Here is a 19,854-nt window from a genome sequence, read left to right as displayed (position 1 = left end):
GGGTAGCGTATAGCTACCCCACCTGACGTTCCTAGTGAACATAACTAGTCCAGTCTTCCTAGCGTTCACCGTGAGCCCATTGCGGAGGCACCAGCTGTGGATTACATGCAGAGTTGCATTCAAGCGGTCACATACTGTGTCCGCAAACTTGCCGGTAATTATTGCGGCTAGGTCGTCCGCAAATGCTTGCGCGAAGACTTTTTTGTCCTCCAGGAGCCACAGCAGGGTATCCATCACCAAGAGCCATAACAGTGGAGAGAGAACCCCTCCCTATGGGCAGCCCCTGAGACATCCTGCTTCAATAGACTTCTGGCCGACCGATATGTGGATTTTCCTCCACTCTACCATGTGAAGGATCCAACTGATTAGCAGCGGTTCGATTCCATGCTGTCTTGCCGCATCACAAATTGCCGCGAATGAGGCATAATTGAAGGCACCTTCGATGTCCATGAATGCGCCTAAGATGTATTGATTAAGTTGGTATTTTTTTCTTGGAACTGTGGGGTCCTAAGTCCGCTCCAACTTAGTGCTGAATTAAGTTGGTGTTTGGTAGTTTGACGATGTCATATACCGATATTTCGAGAAAAACTTGTTCCCTTCTTCAGCGTTATATATCCGACGAGCAAGTGGTAAGTCTACGGAACCAAACGAGGATTTGAACTCGGATTCGGGATGGTTGACCCTTAATCAATTCTATCATTGAAGCAGTCTGTTGAATATCGCCATTAAATTTAATTTTTTTAAAGATAGTGCCTTTACCTTCAGATTTGAAGATGAATCCTGCCTTAAGAGAGTTGTATATTCTCTTGTCTCAGTGAAATTAATGGTTCTATGTAGGGTTTCGTATTCAACGGATTTTGTATTCACGAAAAATACCGTCTTGTAGCAAAATGAAGTTTCGGAAAGACCGGTTGAGATCAAACCTCGTTGAATGTTTTTCCTTTCTACATATATCATTCGATGCCGGAACAGAAATTGTTCTTTATCTCAAACAATTCTCTGATGAAATGAAAAGGTATTCCCCTGATATTAGTAATGCTGAGGACTCAATTCGAAGCCGGTTTAAGGACGTTACTGAAAGCAATGGCATTAATGCTAGTTTTAGCATTACGAAAAATAAAATGTGGATATCTCCAGATCAGAATCTTAAAGGTGATTATAGAATGATATACTTAAATGGTGGGGTTTCTTCCTCTGAGAATTTGGTTTTTACCTGTTTATAATAAAGTTGTTTATGTCCTCGATATTGTTATTTCCCGTCTCAGTGTTGTCCATACTGGGGAGTTGTAGGGGCTTTAGTTTCTTCGTAAGTATTATCATCATCATGGAACTACAACCCGACGTCGGGCCCTAATCGCACGGATCGTTTTCCTACAGTTATCGCGATCACGTGCCCGTGTACTCAAATATTAGAAGCGCCATCCATCACGGTCGCAAACTACTGCAAAAATTCGCCGAAGGACTTTCTTTTCGAATGAGTTCTAGTAAATTTTCGGAGGCTTGGGCTAGGGTCCAGGTTTCGCACCCATAGTATAGCACTGGTTGTAAGATGGTTCTGTTTTACGCAGGGCTTCGTTTTTCTGTGAGAGAGAAGAAGAAAGAAGAAAGTCTTATTCGCTAGCTGTATCCATCGCTTGACCTGATCACTCTCATTGGCGTCCTTTGGTAGGATATTTATACATATATATAAAAAGGTTTACGAATTCGATGCTGAGGTCCCCTACGCTGACGCTTGAATGAGCTGGTGCATTACTTCTTCATTGCAGCATTATTTTCGTTTTGTCGTAATCTATCTCCTTTTTTGTATATGGGACAGATAATGCTCCTACGCCAGTCGTCTGGGATCTCCTCGTCCTCCTAGATTCACAGCAGTAGCTGGTGTATCGCATTTAATAGACCCTTTCCATCGGATTTTAACCGTTCGGCTTGAATCTCATCCGCGTCCGGCGCTTTGTTTGATTATAGTGACCGCACGACGAAATAAACTCCTTCTGCTTGGAGTTAGAATTCGTTCTTTGCGTTGAGTGATATTCTGCATTCATCGTCAAACCAGTCAATTCGTTCTCGCCGGGATTTGCATCCCCAGAACTCGTGTACACCTCTGTTGCTGTTGTTTAGATAGTTTCCCTCCAGGGCGGCTGTATATGCCTGCGCGGTAGCATTGCTCAGGAGCTTATCAGCCGCGAAGATTTCTGTAGGGCTGATTCCCGATTGGTGCACTGAAGAGATTCTGCACCGATATGTTGCCTTCACCAAATTATGGCCTGAATCGCAGTTTGTTGCTCGATAAGATCGTATATAATAATACACTGGGCGCCCATCTTTGACCAAAGAGAACGTGGTCAATTTTGTTGACGGTATATGCATCTGGTGATTTCCAGATCTGTTTGTGAATGCGCCGATGAGGGAAGCAAGTAGAGCCTACGACAAGATTTCTGCTGCTAGCGAAGTCAATTAATCGTTGATCGTTATGATTGCATTTCTCATGGAGGCAGGTAAATTAATAATTTGCCAAACGTTGAAAAAACGAGTCCTGACGCGAATCGTACACAACCTTTCGTTGATAACTTTGAAGTGGGTGATGTGCGGCTTGAGCTGTTTGCTCACTATAAATGCAACTCCAAGCTCCTTGTCAATCGATGGTTTACCACTTTTGAAAATTGTGTGCGAATTCATATCGCTTATTTCGCTACCAATCCAATTTGTTTCCTGGAGTGCAATCATGCTCAATTTGTAAATCTTGACCGGTTGAAGGAGGGCCTTGAGGGCGTTTAGTTTGTTCAGAGAGCGTACACTCCAGAATCTGAAAGAGTAGTCCGTTAGACGTTTCTTGGTCGTCGCCGTTTATTTGTTCAATCCGAGGCAAATGTTCCAGGTTTCTTAACATGGAGTAGTTTTTGAATGAACAATTTTTCAGATAAAAATGGTGGCAGACTTCTTTAACGTAGATTGTAAGCACTGAGGAAGGGAGCAACTGGCTCCCGAAATATCGATATTTGCAAATAAGAAGAATAGGGTTGCTCCTAATCAAAAAACAATATTTTTGTTTCATTACCAATCTCTGTGATGGGAAGGCAGATTTCTCATTTATGGGATAGATATGTTATCTTTTTTCAATGCTCTCTTCTTAATACCATCAACAGTGGCTTCTTTTTTGCTGAAGCTCTCCGCGTAACGACGCTATCGATCGTTTGCGCTTTGGTTTTCTCAAACATCTTATGAATAAATTTGTCTACCTGTGTGCTTTCAGCGTTACGCTAACTAACGTTAATTTATCATTCAAGATTCATTATCACAAGAGAATTAAATAGAATATGTTTAACAAGAATAGTAAGTTCTTGCGTTCCCATAGAAGATTTTAATCACTTTCGCCAAATCCAGTGCTCTGAATCAAAATAAAGACAAATTTTTGCTTCTTGGGCACGAGATATGACTTCGGAGCTTTCAGTCTTGCACTAGATCTATCTGATAGTCGCATCTGAGCTAGTCAGGCTGTCCGAAGCTTCACGTAGTATGCCATGCTCCAACGACTCCATTATGATTCTAGAGGCACTCGAAGTACGTTGAGAACGACCTCACGATTGTGCGTACGCCTCCACACGCGGCGTTTGCCGAATTTCTCGCAACGTGATGTAAACAACTCTTTGGGCTACGTGACTGATTTTCCTATGATTTCCCTCGAATTCTAGCCTCAGTCGCTCGGAATCGGTTAGTATCTTTGCTTGTGGCTAGTGATAACATAGAGGTAAGGTTAATAGAGGATTGCATTTTGCCCACCCATCGCGATCAATTGGGTTTATCAGAGCTGATAGTGGATAGATTACTGAGAAATTCGATTACCAAAACATTTCTGGTGGGTTTTATCGAAATTTCACTTGTGGTTCGGTTTCAATAGTTTTGGAACAATGACAACGCTTGTGGGCACTCGCAGTCTACTGAGAAATATAATAAGGTATGCCAACACCCCAGCGAGTCTTGTAAGGATTAACACGGCAACAATGTGTTCTGCAGCGCAGCTAGTGAAGACTATTCCGTTTACCTCGGACTTTTTCTTCCGACAAGTGAGTATGATATTCTTGGCTCCAGTATCTGCGCAGAGTAAACATCTAACGATTTCGATTTTAGCTCTTCGACACAGATACAAGTACTTATACGTATCTGTTAGCTGATTTGAACACCAAAGAGGCTGTAATCATTGATCCTGTACTGGAACAGGCTAAACGAGATGCTCAGCTGGTGAAGGAGCTTGGGCTCACCTTGAAATATGCACGTGAGTATTTTCGGCTTTCTTTCGAAACTGAAGCAGAAAACCAGTAACAATGGATCAACATGAGGAACTTCTCTTCCAACACTTTGCAAGCACTATCGATGTTTTGAAATGTGGGAGATCCTGTAGTGATACCGGTTAATGAATTTCTTTGAGAGGAACTTTAAAGTTCGCGTTAAGAGAGATACTGAGTTCTCGATACTTTATCTTTACAATATCTATCCACAATTTTACCTTTGATTTATCTTTTACAATTTATGGTTTCCATCAATAGTGAACACACATATGCATGCCGATCATGTCACGGGAACTGGGTACTTGAAGCGACTTCTGCCTGGAACTCAGAGTGTCATTGCTAAATTCAGTGGAGCAAAAGCGGACAAACATCTCGACGACAACGAAATTGTTCAGTTTGGTCGGCACAAAATTGAAGCCATTTGTACTCCAGGACACACTAATGGATGCATGTCATTCATCGTCCACGAACAAGGCTTGGTTTTCACTGGTGACGCATTATTGATTCGGGGGTGTGGTCGAACCGACTTCCAAGAGGGAAGTGCAGAAAAACTGTATTCTTCAATACATGATCGAATTTACAAGTTACCCAATAATTTCCAAGTGTATCCCGCTCATGATTACAAGTGAGTAGTGTTACTTCCTTAGTATGCAATTTTTAGCAGAACTTATTATTCAAGAACCATCTGATTTGCATTTTCTCTCGAGAGTGCTAATTGTACTGATTATGAAAGTGGGCGCTATATTCAACGCATAAAACTCACTTCCAATTTCTTATAGGGGTCAGCTCGCTAGTACAATCATAGAGGAAAAAACATACAACCCTCGATTAACAAAAGATAAACCAACATTCATCAATATAATGAACAATTTGAATTTGGCAAAGCCCAGATATATCGGTGAGTTCAATTAATGCGATTAAGTTATACAAGCAAAGTTACTAATATTCAATCTAATCTTGCAGATAAAGCCATACCAGCTAATCGCGAGTGTGGTCTCTATGATATCCCTCCAGATGCATAAAAGTGATCGTTAATTGACAGAGTTAGATTAAGTGATTTTATATGTATCGAACGCACCAAGGTTATTGTGATTATAAATAAATAAGCTTTTCACATGTTGCGGTTAGGTTAGTTAGTTGCGGGTATATAAATAGAAAGTATACCCGCTGATGTGTATGATAAACTATGACTAGGGTTCAGATGTTAGCTGGTGTTACAAGTGCAAGTCTTTCGTTGTGTTTGTCCAGCCTTTATAGGCTTATTATTCAACTAGTAATAAATGTGATAATAATAAAATTTTGTGAAGTATATTGTCAGAATTAATAGAATAATAATAATTAAAAATTAGCCGTTGTTGAATTCAAGAAAGGAGTGGATGAGGAGGGTCATTCGCAAGGCCTAGTAAAAAGATGAACTTGTGGGCTGGGGCATGAAGAAGAATGGTGAGAGTTATTGGAGTCCTCTACAACAAATCGTCAGTGGAAAAACTAATTCCAAGGAGAAACTGAAACCTGTTGCCCTAATAGTGAAGACAGGCGACCAAGTCACACCGAACCGTACCGTCTACGAACAAAAGTAGGAAAAAATATGGAGATCCACTAGGAAATCAGGAGGCGCCTAAGAGAGAAAAAGTCACATTAGCGTCCCTAAAAAGGAAACTAAAAGTACAGAAGAGAGAAAGCATGCACTACAAGTGTAAGCATCGATTTTCGAAGTGGAATCCAAGGGGAACGAAAATGGTGGATTGAACAAGGCCATAGGCAATAGAAAGACAAAGAAGAAAGGAAAGATGAGAATTCGGCCAGAGTCAATTGTTAGCTTCAGCAAGACCAATCCATCGTAGGCGGGGATACTAAAAAAGGTTTAAGCTGATCCCGGCCTAACAGACGTAGGCAGAAATGTCAGTGAGATCTGAAAAACCCAGAAAGGTGATCTCATGTTTAAACTAAAAAAATCAACTTTGGCAAAACTGATGGCTTTCGTAACCAAGGAAAGAAAAATGTCAAATAGGATTTACTTGAACAGATCACTTATGAATCTGAGGTGGAAATTGCCATCGAAGTAGGTATGGCACATTGAGTTTGTCGGCTAGTGGCTGCGTGCGGGCAAAAATAAGTGGTGTGTACTTGTATAGCTGCTGAACCGCACCAAGTCACATACTGTCCGAATTAGAAGACATGTTAGATAACCATGTTCTCGACGCAATGGGATAAAGATTCCAACGCTTGGGAAGTAGAGTCTGTTAGAGGCTTTTGCCTAGTTGAATGTAGCTCCGGCCAACGAAGGTGATGTAAGCACCTTTTGAAAAAGGAGGGCCTGCCTCAATTGAAGACCTGACCTTTGTTAGCCTTGCACTGGTGCGTGGTATGTCCTGGCATGTGAGCCAGTACTACATCTACAGTGATCACCAGGTAATTATATTCGAACTACGAAGAGAACAAATTGGTAGGAAAACAGCATTTTCAAAACCAAGAAACGCGTCAGGCTGCTCTGCAAAAACATTGGAAGGTCAAACGTCTCTGGAGATGTGACTAGACCAACCTGGTAAGGCAGGTGACCAAATGGAAAGAGCTCTCTATGTGATAAAATGCATTATCAAAGCATGTGACGCATTTGTGCCTAGGAGACGCAAATTTCCCAGTAGAAGACTTCGATCAGCCTGCCAACAAGCTAGACCAACGACTCAGAGGGCATCCATGGAAGGAAGTCCGCTAAAGCTTCAAGCAAACATCATAACAAGAGGAAATGTTTTAAGGTTTGCCCGGGAGCGGATGAAAATTCGCGAAGAGCGCCTATAGAATTTTGATAAGACGATGCAGATCACATGCCCTACTTTTTTGTCGAAAATCGTCCAGGGGTTATTTCTACAATAAGAGAGTAAGTAGTCTTCGGTATGTCACCGAGGACGGACCCCAGGAGTTCGTTGTCTCCACCAGTGTCCCATAAAACTTAGTACTGGGTTCACTGCCGAGGGACATCATGCACAATGATTCCGATTCTGATGGAGGTAGTTTACAGCGATGATATAGCAGCGTTGTAGTCGCAAACCATCCAAAAAATACTGAGTTGTATTCATGTGAAGCAATTAGTACTGTTTGAATGTAATTCCGCGGTTTTTCTAGAGATTAAATTTTTTGAAATAATTAATAATTAAAAACTTGCTTTTTCTATTCGCTAGTGTTATTTATTGGTCTTGCTAATACCGATATTTCGAGAACCACTTTTTCCATAAATCCCCCTGAAACTTGTTAGCACTGATGAAGGGAGCAAGTGGTTCCCGAAGTATCGGTATTTGAAAAACCAATAAATAACACCAGCCAATAGGGGAGCAACTTACTCCCTCTTTTCTGGTCCACGGACCCCTTGCTTAGGGCTTGCACCCAAACTTTTTTAAAAAAAAGTCAAGCGACGACGGCTTTACGGTTTCTTACCAGGGCAGAGGCAAATCGTCAGACGCTGCCTCACCTCGACGGCTTTACGGTTTCTTACCAGGGCAGCGTCTGACGATTTGCCTCTGCCCTGGTAAGAAACCGTAAAGCCGTCGTCGCTTGACTTTTTTTTAAAAAAGTTTGGGTGCAAGCCCTAAGCAAGGGGTCCGTGGACCAGAAAAGAGGGAGTAAGTTGCTCCCCAATTGGTCCGGTCCTGCATCAAGTTGATGCGGACTTAGGACCCCCTTCATTCTCAAAACGAGTATCCAGTATGTTTGAAACAAGGCATCCACGGCAAATATGATCCTGGTAAGAATGAAGTCGAACGTAGGAGGGCCATGGTGTACTTGATGGCTACCTATTGCCGGGATGGAGGTTGACCTTACTCTACGCAATCTCAATTTTTGGAAGGGCATTTCACATATCATGCAATGCATTAATTATAATCTCCTCCAGTTTCTCACGGAGCATCAAATATATCGCCAGTAGCAACTTACCTAATCCTCCAAATTGCGATGCAGTCTTCAAAGACCCAAAGCATATATTTTTCCATTGCCTGAGATTCATGGCCAAGAGAAGAAGTCTAGACGAAACTCTAGCTGCAGCGCTAATATTGGAAAATGTCATTTTGGTATGCGATCAACTGGATAACCCAGGGCAAACTACGAAAAAAGGGGCATGTGGAAATGTCGGGTGGTTTTAGTGGGTAAAAATCTTACACACTGGCGTATTCACCTCAATGTGTTTTAAAGTTTTGTATTACCTTATATAAAAAAGACAGACAGATAACCTGAGTGAAATTATGCGGTGTTTCCTACGATTAATTAATAGAAATAATTAAAACTTGTTGTTTTTTTTTCGTTGGTGTGAATGTTTATTCTTGCAAATATCGATATTTCGGGAACCAGTTGTTCCCTTCATCAGTGCTAACAAGTTCAGATAACGAACTGATTCTAATAAGGTTCTGTTTGCACAAAATTGCAGAAAGGTGAAAAGATTTATCAGAATGGGCCTTTCTCCAATCATATTCGCCGTTGAAAGTGAAGAAGTGTGTGGGTGTATGCATGTTTGACGTCAGGGAGAAGCATAGCATCTGAGCTGTATTCGACTCCGCTGTCTAATGAAATTTCTCACCCACTTGATTGCAGACCGGGCCAGTTGGAAAGCAACTAACTTCACCGGTTGTGGTCCACGGATTCTTAAGTATTGGGCAAGCACCCAAGATGCAAAAATTAGACTTGCAGTTTTCTCCAAGGCAGAGCCAACTCATCAGACGCTGCCTCACTTCTGCCCTGGGAGCAGCGTGACTTAGCTAATCCGGTCCGGTATGAAGCGGGCTGGCTGACTTAGGACTTCCTCAAAATTTAGTTTAACCTCTGCCCGCTTTAGGTCCAATTTTTATTCGGTGGTTTTGTCCTGAATATAAGATTCATTGATCTTTATACAATCCATTTTTCTAGGATTCCGTCTTTGTACTACAGTCTATCCGCCTGCAATAGTCAGAATGAATTCTAAGTATCGGTGGTCTGATAGTGCGACTTCTTTTAGCACACGCCAGTCTGTAGATTGTTAGGCCCATTTCTACAATTTTTCTTGGCCGTAGGGGAGCATACTACGTTCACCACCATAATATCAGTTGTAGTGACGAAATCAAGTAGCTTCCCCTCCAGGATTGCATTTGCTATTTCCTCAATAAGCATTTTGAACGTCCACATCACAACCCATTAAGAGTCCATACGATGCAGACGCTACACAATCCTAGTTTTGATATCAGGACACATACTCTCGGCTTAATGGATTTCATCGTAAAAGATCCTAGCTCTATTAACTGTTCCTATGTCGCAGATCTTATTAAATCGAATCCATGGGCCTTGCACCAGAAAGGCTTTGGAATGCTGCAGGTTAATTTGACTAATCTTTATGTTTTTCGACGTAAGCTTAGTCTAATATGCAATAACTGCTTCTCTCAAACTCTATCGTCAAAGACTCGGTTCCCCCATGGTATATTTTCCTCAGAATTGTCACATTTGGAGGTGCAGCTATGCCCATGTCCTGATCCACAAACGGTACCATTTCTTCAGGCAAAGCATTGTTTTGTTGTCCTTTTAACGCCTTCGCTAGTTCGCAGCATCCGGTTAGCGCAGATCCGATTTATAAAACTGGTATCAAGCCAGTTCCATTCACGCCTCTAGCTCCGCGTGCCCTATTCGGAGATTGCGTCACTTGATGCAATATAATACTAATTCTATTCCATTGTGGAGAAGCACACCGGAGATGCTGCAATGTGACATATTTTGTATCATTCTCTTTCGCTCTAAAAATGAAGATGCTCTACAGTTTCCCGATATGATCAGAGTACCTTTCGGTCGAACAGCAAGCTGAAACCCTCCACATTTGTGGATTTGTTCTTCCTGGCATTCAAGAACTTTACCCTTCAGTGTCTGAAATGAATGGCCGGGCTCTGTTCACTTGCGAAGCAAAGCCTGTTCCCTGCCGCCCCTCGGGGGTTAGGTATCCAACATCTAACATGCTCCGTTCTGCACATCTCGGTATTCACTATGGTGAACTTGGGCCAGAGCTCAAAGCTAGGATTACCTGCCGGAGCGACTTTAAGGCAGCCTTATCAGTGCGCTCTAAATAGAATAACTCATCGCGATTATAATTATTAAACCATGACTTCATTCCAGACATTTTTTTCTACAGGCATTACCGGAGAAAGTTACTCTCCTTCCGACATTTTGTCATCCTTGGAGAAAAATTCCATGGCGACGGTCAGAAATAAGGTTGCAGCTTGCGTATATGTCCTCTTGCTTCCCGCCTTCGTGCTCGTATTCCTATGGGAGGGATTAGCTTCGTTGAGATCTCTCTCGCTGATTTAATCATCCCCCGGTACACCGGTCTTAATCCCCGCAGGAAGTGTGGAAGTAGACCCTAGTGCAAGGCGCAACAAAGCATTGCCCACGACATATGTATTAGTCTTTCGCTTCTTGCGGGCATTACCAATGACTAAAGAGTCTTCTCGTTCTAGTGTGAGTCTCACTAGGTTTACGAGTCCGTCACCACCTCCCGCCGAAAATTCAACTTCCCTGCGTCCACGATTTGTTGAGTTGCCCACGTCCTCATTTCTAACGAACTTCATTTTCTTCCATAGTGCGTTCCTTTCCTACGTCCACCATGTTCGCCTGGCTCTATTTTCACATATCGGCATTAAGCTAGCAGCGCCCATTTCACCAGCTTCCCTTTGTTCCGACTCTTCCTAGTTAGGGAGTAGAGGGTTCTGACGAGCAAGTGGGGGCATGTATTTGGTGCGGCCACCGCTGAACTTTCGTTCGAATCCGCCAACAATTATAATTTTTCTCGTGGAGTCTTTTATTCAATGAAAGTTGGCACTTTCGAATGAAATTCTATCAAAACGCGACAAAGACTTAAAAAACAATCTATTTTGTGATTTGATTTTTTATTTCAAATATCCAAAAACAATATAAAAACGGGTTTCCACTGTAAACTTAAAGGACGTTTTCACATAATAAATATCAGAACAATAAGATAATTTTTCGTTAGGAGTTATCACATCGAAAAGTAACTTGACTCATTTAAAATATTTCGTAATTTCTCAAAGAAAAGTTGCGATCGGATTAGTTTGTCTGTCATGGACAGGTATAACCTACGAGCGAGTGGTTGATGTACAATTAACCGTTAATATATTTAAACAAGAACGAAATTTTTAACATGGAATGGCCGACCTTAATCTAATGTGAAAAGTATCCGCAACTAGTCAGAATCAGAAACTTCATAAACGACTTTTCCCCTTGATCGTGCGGTTTTAGCTGTTTCCTTTTTCGGGGATATCATACTGTCTAGAGTTTGTTGTCTAGAGGTTCGTTTCTATAAGAAAAAAATAATTCATGCATAAAATTTAGTTTCCATAATTTCTTAACACAGAGCAAGTGCTCCCTCGTGTGTTGTCAGTAGCAGAAACGCAAGCTAGCTGAGAAGCCTCATGCACCTAATTCAGAGCACCGAAACTATGTAAATAATACAAGCAAAAAGAAGGAAGCAATGTATATACATGAATTAGGTGTATGAGATCTAACAATTGACCTTTTAAATGATTTTAGCCTAGAAAATTGGTTAAAACGAAATCTTACATTCACAGACACATCTAGTTCGGCTTTTTGAGCCCCTCGACCACGACCTCGAGTCGTACCGCCCCGACTCCCTCTGCCACGAGCTCGTGTGGCTCCACGAGCAGATGTTGACGCATCTGATCCATTTTTCAAACGACTGACAGTTGTAGGTTTTGCATTGTCATCACTTTCCTCCTTTTCATCATCAAAGAATGAGCTCCGTGAAGTTTGCTTTCGGACGATTTCATTACGCCCATCAAGCATCTGGGGACAGATCCTTAATTGTTCAAATATTCAAATACAAGATGTGGTACCAAACCTTTAGTACAGCATTATATGTTTGCTCCGCCTTTTCTCTAAATTTATACAATTCATTATTGATTTCATTCTCGTGTGGGAACTTCTCTTCAAGAAATTTGTTCGCTGTTTCTTTGTAAAATTTAATAATATTCTCAGCCGCATCATCGTCATTGCTTTCAACCAGACGGCGGCAAAGTTCTGAAAGACTTTTCGCAGGAAACACTTCTAGTTGTTTCGATTCGTCGACCGTTTCGAAGTAACGATCAACGATATCTTCGACACGAGTCTCCGTTGTAACGTCCTGAAATAAATTCCAACTGTATTAAAGCGAACCAATCAAATGGTGGAGTTACTACTTCTCCGTCAAATGCAATGTCCATGGCTTCCTTATCCACTCCTTTAACGTGAAACTTTTGCTTTCGAGCCGCACGTTTGAATAAAATCATGTCTATGGGATTCGCAACCTGAAAAAAATACGATCGGCATAATCTTACTTATCCAGCATTATATATAATTGTCATGGGCCCAGGGCATAGAAGCTTACACGATTCTTTTGCTTTGCTATCTTAAGTCCTTGGGTAGTGGGTTATATTGGGATTGCATACCTTTTTCAATTTGTTACCTATCCACTGCCATTTCTGCCTTTTGATCAATATGCCTACGGGAATCCGACTAGATTAGATATAGAGAGCAGTCAGTTTCAAAGCGCATATAGCACCACAGAGAGAACATTAGCGAGAAATAGCATCGACTTGATGTTAGTATTGGGATAGCTGCAAAGGTCACGAGCTAGTTCTGCAGGGAGACCGTCAAAGCCCTTTGCTTAACTATGATTAAGTGATTTGGTGACAAAGACAATTTCACTTTTGATTGGAAGAGCAATTCGCATCCTTATATCGCGAAGCAAGAAGATTACTTACACGAGATTCGTCTTCCGCGCATAGCTTAAATTTGTATGTTGGCAGAAAAGCATCGCACATGTTCGACATTCTTCAATCACTTGCGCGTGAAGTTGCTGATGAATGGAATGGGGAAACATACCCAAGGAAACCATTCGGACGCCAGCGAAACACCGCCACACCAATACATGGACTACATGCATCACGCGACGGTTGGCTACCCCGTACCTAACCCGCATATATGCGATCCCATTCCGTGCCGACTAGAAAGTGGATTTGCTTCTCATGTGTGTAGTCTTCTTGTTGCGAAGGCACGCCATATCACCCACAAGAGGTGGTACTTCCCAGAATATTATGCGATTAAGAATCGTGGTGAAGAGCTCCTTCCACCTCTTAAATTGCTCGTGGGTGACAAGCTTACCTACGAACACTTTTCGAAGGCTTTTATGATGCGATATAAAGTAGCGAAATCGCGACCGTTTCCCTTACCAGCGCAATGGTGGAATTCCTTTTGTCACAGCGTATACTACCTTCACTTCTCGTACTTTGCGGTAGCTCAAGACCTGCTCTCGTAAACCATTCGAGAGGCGAATGTGGACGTGGCGGTAATCTGCGAATCTTACCGAAACCATGGTAGTGCCACGTAGGTGAAAGGCTCATATGGAAACGCGGCAATATGGGCATGTGGAAGGTAAGCCATTCCCCGGCATAGAGACCACATCCCTAAAATTATTGCCGGCGATTTCAACGTGTGGGCCTTGGGCTGGAGAAGCCAAGTAACGAACACCAGGAACCAAATCCTGCTTGAAACCTTCGCGGAGCTGGACATCGTACTAGCCAACGTTGGATGCATGCCCTCTTTCCGAGGCAGAGGACTAGGTTCGATCGTCGATATGACTTGCCTCAGTTCCTAGTTGACGAGAAGGATAGTCTGGCGGGTGAGCGAATACTACACCCACAGTAATCACCAGGCCATATTTCTCAATGCGCAACAAAAGTGGAAAAACCAGGATAGAAGGCTGGTTCATTGGAGCCTTCAAGGAGGAGACCGCGGGGACCGCGCTGGAATAGATAAGTCAGCTATGTCAGGGGGTAACTGAGGCATGCGATTTTACAATGCCGCGATGGCGTTTCTACAAACTACCCAGGAACCAGGAAATCTCGCTGTTGAAATCATTTTGTCTGCGAGCGAAGAGACTTTCCCAAAAGGACAAGAGGAAAGTCAGAACATGGACAGATTAAGAAAGAATACCGCGATGTTCGAAGTAGCCTTAAGAAAGCCATACGGGAAAGTAGGCGGAATTGCTTGATGCAGCTGTGCCTTGAGGCAAAAACAAACCCGTGGGGCTGCATACAAAATTGTAATGAACAGGATTCGTGGGCACAAACCACCTTAAGTGACGTTTGCGAGTCTTGTTTAAAATAATTGCAATCCTTTTCCCACAATAGGAAGAAAGTGGGCCTCAGCCAATGGTCCAACAGGACGTCTTCTCAATCCCCGGAGTGACCGAGGAGGAACTACGAGAGATCTGTGGACGAATTGGGAATAATAAGGCCCCAAGATTGGACGGGATTCCGAATAAAGTCCTGAAGTTAACTGCTAAATTTAAGATCGCACGGTTCATAAGCACATTTGAATTGTGCATGTTGGAGGGAATGTTTCCCTCCCAGTAAAAGAGGCAGACGTCGGTTCTGCAACCGAAGCCCGAAAAACCACCTGGCTCATCCTATCTGCCTTTTAGACACTATGGGGAAAATGTTGGAGAGGGTGACATACAAAAGGCTGCTCCCATTCGTCGAGCTGCGGAGTGATCTATCGGAGCGGCAGTATGGGTTTTGCAGAGCACGTTCTACGGTCGGGGATCTGGTTCGGGAAGCATCAGGCGTTAGTAAGTGCTGCGTGGTGGTGACGCTGGATATCAGGAATGCCTTTAACTCGGTCAATTGGGGATGGAGGAAAGGCACCCTGGCTAAACTGGCTGTCGCTGATTAGAGAGGAGAAACTTCTTTGGTACAAGATTGATGACGGATTTAAAGTATATGTTATGACAGCAGGTATTCCCCGAGGCTGCGTATTGGGGCCCCTGCTTTGAAATACAGGGTACGTTCCATAAGTTTTAAGATTTCACTTCGAAACCAATTTTTGAAAATGAAAAAAATTTGAGAGTGTAATTTTCATTTAAAAAATCTCTATTAACACGACTATACTCATTGACTCAAATCTGGAGAGTAGGTGGAATGGCTCAACTGAGTTACATCTTTTTTAGCCAATAACTGCCGGGCATTATCGTGGAGGAGGAAAAGGTTACGGTCTTTCCAAAAATTGTAGCCTTACAGGTGCGATATGTTTGCACCAATGGTCTAAAACTTGTTTTTAAAACTCGGCATTGACATTCTGATCCTTCGGAACAAATTTATGGTGAATAATCCCATTGCTATCGAAAAAAAGACTGAGCTCTGCCTTCAATTTCGACTTTTGAAATCGAAATCTTTTTTGAAGGTGACGTGTTTGGACCACACCATTCTGTACTCTGGCTTTTTGTTTCCGGATCATAGGCGAAGCACCAGCTTTCGCCAGCCGTTATTATCGAATCCAAAACATTTGGATCATTTGCGATTATTTCGAGCAGATCTTCGGCATAAGTGAGGCGCTGTTGCTTTTGTTCGGCAGTTAAAGTACGCATCACAAACCGCGCGCACACTTTTCTCTTCTTTAAATCTTCACGTAATATGCGTTGAATGATGGTTTTTGGTATCTCTATTTTCTCCTCTATCAACCTGCATGAACATCGACGATCGGTTTTCACAACATCGGCTACACGAGCGATGATTTCGTCCGTTTTCGCGCTCACTGGTGGACCATTCCTCTCTTCAGCTTCCATGTTCTCTCTACCGTCGGTAAAGGGGGCATACCAATGAAATGTTGTTGCACGAGACACACCATAGGACAACGCGGTGAACCAAAGGATGACTTCGGCATACCGAGCAATCTCACTGAGGGTGTGAAGTCCGTATAGGACAGTATTCCATGAAGCAGTGCGCTTCATTACGGGAATGATTGCTTTGGATCTTCTAGCGAATGAAGGGGGACTTTCGAATCCGATGTACCTGCCGACTTCCGAAAAGCCGAGTGGATGCACGGGAATTTGATTTACCACCTAACACAGTCCCTTGCGGGACACGATGAATATAAGAAGTTTTTGCATTGCGAATTGGACGAGTTCCCAGACTGTCATGAATCCGTCCCCGAAGACCCGGCGCATGTTATGTTTCATTGTCCGAGATTTGCGATTGAAATAGGGAGGTTAAACGACGCGTAACTATCAGGCCCCATAATCTCGTTGAGGAGATGCTGAAATCGGAAGCAAATTGGAGTGTGATAAACGCAACAATAACTGCGACACCTGAAAAGCTGCAGCAACTGGATGGAGCTCGGAAAACACTAACGTGTGACTTCATGGTGCTGGTGTAAACCAGAACCCTCCCCGTGAAGTATTACTTTACGGTGGTACCGCGAGGAGATGGGAGGAGAAGTGGGGGTGGTTTAATGGGTGACAATCACACACAGTGCTGCAACCTGGCCCAGCAGCGTCTTGTAAAATGTCACCTCTAACCGTAAAAAAAAGATGTCAAAGCATCTGAATGGTCATCATGATCACGATGTCCCTTTTGGTAGCCTCTCTTGAACTGTGCGTAATTTTCGGACAAAACTTCTTTCGTTTCTACATGGTATAGCCATAAGTTCTGTCAGTCAAACAAATCTTTATTTCTCAGGAAGTAATAAACCAAATCGATAGAAAAAAGAAACATAGAGCTTTGAAACGAAAAAACAATTTATTCAAAATGGTCGCCGCTAGCAGCTATACAGGCCCGAAGTCTGTGAGGCCATACATCGATCGCTTCACGTACGGTATGAAGCGGCATTTCTCGAGCTGCATGCATGATGCTGGCCTTCAAACTCTCCAAATTGGTGTAAGTTCGATCGCAGGCAGTCTCCTCTAACTTAGTCCAGAGGATTCAAATCCGGGCTGCCTGAGGCCCATTAATCCGCTGTTTTGAAGTCAGGAACATGCCTCGCTAACCACTGCTGAATTATCTTGGCTTTGTAAACGGGAGCCGAGTCCCTCTGGAAGCACCACGGCTTTCTAGCGAATAGAGATTCACTCAATGGCTCAACTACCTCCTCTAACATCTTATCGTATACGCTCGCATTGGTTTTGACGCTGGCCTCGTAGAAATGAATATCAGTTACTCTGTGATATGGGACCCATACCATGACAGAAGTCAGATGGTGACCACGTTGGACTCGTGGACGATTTTCTTTGGCTTCAAAACAATTGTGAGCATATATGATTTCGTCTGTTGAATTTTTCCTCGATGGTAAAAATTTTTCATGAGAAAATAGAATTTTGCGATATTTTTTACCGAGAAATTGTTGCAGAAGAGCAGCACACCGTGTTCGCCGTATTTCCTTCAGTTTTGGCGTTAACATATGGCTAACGCACCGTCGGTATGCACCGAGACCGAGATGTTCTCGTAAAATACGGCTCATACTTCGTGTTGAAACGCCCATTTCCGATATTCGTTTCTGCCTGCGGATAGGATTGCGAGGAACACGCACAGCATGCGCGACATTCTGGCGACGTACGGAGCGCCGCTCCCACGGCCGGCCAAATGTTTGTGTTACCAGTTTCGGCGGCCTAACATGTCTCGCCATACACATCCACTGACAGAGCAGTGTTGCAAGAAGAAAAGGAGTATGCCCCAGAGTACCACCATTTCACTTCTCCAAAAGTAGTCCGAAAGCCTATAGCGTTTCAATTCTCGCTCAAGTTGAGGAAACAACCACTCTAGCGTCCCTCGATACCATTTTAGAAGAGCATGTACGCATCCCAGAAGCCACTCAAACCCGTTTTTGATAGACAAAGAAGAAGAGGTCAGTTCCTATCCGCTGTTAATGTTCCGGTATCAGGGAAATTTCGAAATTTGCAGGTTTCATAATATGAACGCATATCTGAAAAATGTATACCCCGCCCTTCCCACTTACTTGTTCATTGTATTGTTGTCCAAATCGAATTGGTGAAAACATCTGGTCCTCCTCCGTGTATAATATCCTTAACCGAATCAACGGAAGTTTAGGCTGTCTCGGATTATCCGAAATCTTCAGTTTGGCTCGTTCTAACATTTCGGTGATTTTATCTTTCGCTATTTCCATGACCTGCGACAATGAAACGTTATTTATGGAACTCAATCCCTCGATTGTTACCTTTTCAGTTGCATCGCCATCATTCAGATCATATTCATCTGCGTAATCCGCCAAATTGATCGAATCGAAAATAAACGGTCGAACCGTCTTCAAAGGCAACTCCTGCATATTAAATTTGTTTTTGTAGATTTGCAGTAATCCACAATGCTTGTCGATTGCTTCCCCTTCACTCAGTGAAGTTGCAACCGACGACCCAGGCTGAGAAACGTAAAAATTCTTGACACTGTTTTCTTCCGGCCAAATGCGACAGTCATGCTCGTGTCCCCATATCACTAAGTCGAGGAATTCGGGCAGCAGATTTTCAGGCAGGAAGTTCTTCGGACCTCGGTCGGCTCTGTTTTGATGCAACACCATTAAATTGAACCAAACGCCTGTCTTGTCGTCAGGCTTCTCCATAACGACTTTCGCATCGATGAATAGTCGCGCCAGCCGAGCATCGTGAATATGACTCAAACCGTACATCGCCAATTGGGTCTCGCCCTTCTTTATCATGATTGGATTGATTTCGATTTTCTGAAGGTCCACCCACTTTCCGAAATAATTTATGAGGCCGCTACTAGACAGGATATCCAAGGAACTGAGACGGCCGAAACCACTTGGGTCGTCGTGATTGCCGTGAATTGAGAAGACTGGAATGGAGACGTTCAAGTTAGGGTCCTCGTAATTCACGGTCTGGTTCAGTGAATCCAAGAAGTTCAATGACTGATCGCTCAAGAACTCTATTTCTATGGGCTTGTCGCCAAGCGTGTACTGACGAAGCAGGCGTAAGCATCTGAAATCCGAAATAATTTTTAGTAGAGTTTCCAACCAATGTGCAGGACAAGTACTTGTTCAAAGCATTTTGCGACGGACTCGCGTCATGAAACAGGTCGCCACCAAGAAGAATGAAGTCTACATCATTGGAGACAGCAAGCTCCAATATTTCCTCGAAGGCTATGAAGCTGTCTTCGCCTGAAAACAGAAATCTATTAGGATCAACTCTACTTCGAGCTTCCCGTGGTTTACCTCGAACACTGTCCTTTTCATTGCATCCCAAATGGATGTCAGTTGCCACAAGGATCTTGATGATATCGTCTAGACTCTCTACAATCGCCGATTCGTCACCCATTCCGGATAGTGTTGGTTATCCTGGTATATCCCCGATTATTTCAAAAGTGGGAGCAATTGACCGCCACCAACAACGAATGTTTGACAGTTCGTTGTCTTTTACCGCCAATGGTGAAAATGGTGAGTTAACCGTCACAAAAGGGCTTGCATACTTCGGGTACTTATCACGGGAGGGCTGGTGAGGGGTACTGACGTCATTAACGAATTAAAATTCAAAATAATTTTCTATTTTCTTGACGGTCCGTCACCTTAAAACCATGTATTTGTAGGTGGAAATATAAAAGAGTGAAACATTCGATGTCTGATAGTGCGTGTGAATACATCAGAATTGAAGTCGGAAGTGAGTTTTAGATTTCAAGTGTTACGAAATAGTTTTATTCGAGGCGTTTTGGTGCTAGAACTTACATTTCAATAAAGGACAAGTGAACTTTAATAGTGCCAA

At 43.0% G+C, this 19,854-nt stretch overlaps 2 protein-coding genes across 2 annotated transcripts; one reads left to right on the top strand and one right to left on the bottom strand.

Annotated features, from left to right (window-relative positions):
* The first annotated feature begins 3,593 nt into the window (after positions 1 to 3,593).
* On the top strand, positions 3,594 to 5,592 carry LOC119649941 (persulfide dioxygenase ETHE1, mitochondrial-like). The gene is made up of 5 exons (XM_038052359.1): positions 3,594 to 4,061; positions 4,126 to 4,270; positions 4,542 to 4,908; positions 5,063 to 5,181; positions 5,247 to 5,592. The coding sequence occupies exons 1-5, from the start codon at positions 3,906 to 3,908 to the stop codon at positions 5,303 to 5,305; spliced, it is 846 nt and encodes a 281-aa protein (XP_037908287.1). The 5' UTR covers positions 3,594 to 3,905; the 3' UTR covers positions 5,306 to 5,592.
* Positions 5,593 to 11,161: 5,569 nt separating this feature from the next.
* Positions 11,162 to 19,501, bottom strand: LOC119650061 (double-strand break repair protein MRE11). The gene is made up of 8 exons (XM_038052555.1): positions 19,311 to 19,501; positions 19,133 to 19,256; positions 18,306 to 19,077; positions 18,087 to 18,257; positions 12,497 to 12,604; positions 12,160 to 12,441; positions 11,862 to 12,104; positions 11,162 to 11,598 (listed from the first exon to the last, which is right to left on the bottom strand). The coding sequence occupies exons 1-8, from the start codon at positions 19,411 to 19,413 to the stop codon at positions 11,485 to 11,487; spliced, it is 1,917 nt and encodes a 638-aa protein (XP_037908483.1). The 5' UTR covers positions 19,414 to 19,501; the 3' UTR covers positions 11,162 to 11,484.
* Positions 19,502 to 19,854: the final 353 nt, after the last annotated feature.

Source organism: Hermetia illucens, chromosome 2, assembly GCF_905115235.1.
Source record: "Hermetia illucens chromosome 2, iHerIll2.2.curated.20191125, whole genome shotgun sequence".
NCBI lineage: Eukaryota > Metazoa > Arthropoda > Insecta > Diptera > Stratiomyidae > Hermetia > Hermetia illucens.
This window is presented reverse-complemented; position numbering and strand designations above follow the sequence as displayed.

Coding starts and splice junctions, on each gene's coding strand:
- LOC119650061 (XM_038052555.1), bottom strand. CDS start 19,413: ATGGGTGACGAATCGGCGATTGTAGAGAGTCTAGACGATATCATCAAG. Junction 19,257..19,310: donor TGAAAAGGACAGTGTTCGAG/GTAAACCACGGG, acceptor TTCTGTTTTCAG/GCGAAGACAGCTTCATAGCC. Junction 12,605..18,086: donor GACAACAATACAATGAACAA/GTAAGTGGGAAG, acceptor TATTTTTTTCAG/GTTGCGAATCCCATAGACAT.
- LOC119649941 (XM_038052359.1), top strand. CDS start 3,906: ATGACAACGCTTGTGGGCACTCGCAGTCTACTGAGAAATATAATAAGG. Junction 4,271..4,541: donor GCTCACCTTGAAATATGCAC/GTGAGTATTTTC, acceptor TTCCATCAATAG/TGAACACACATATGCATGCC. Junction 5,182..5,246: donor GGCAAAGCCCAGATATATCG/GTGAGTTCAATT, acceptor CTAATCTTGCAG/ATAAAGCCATACCAGCTAAT.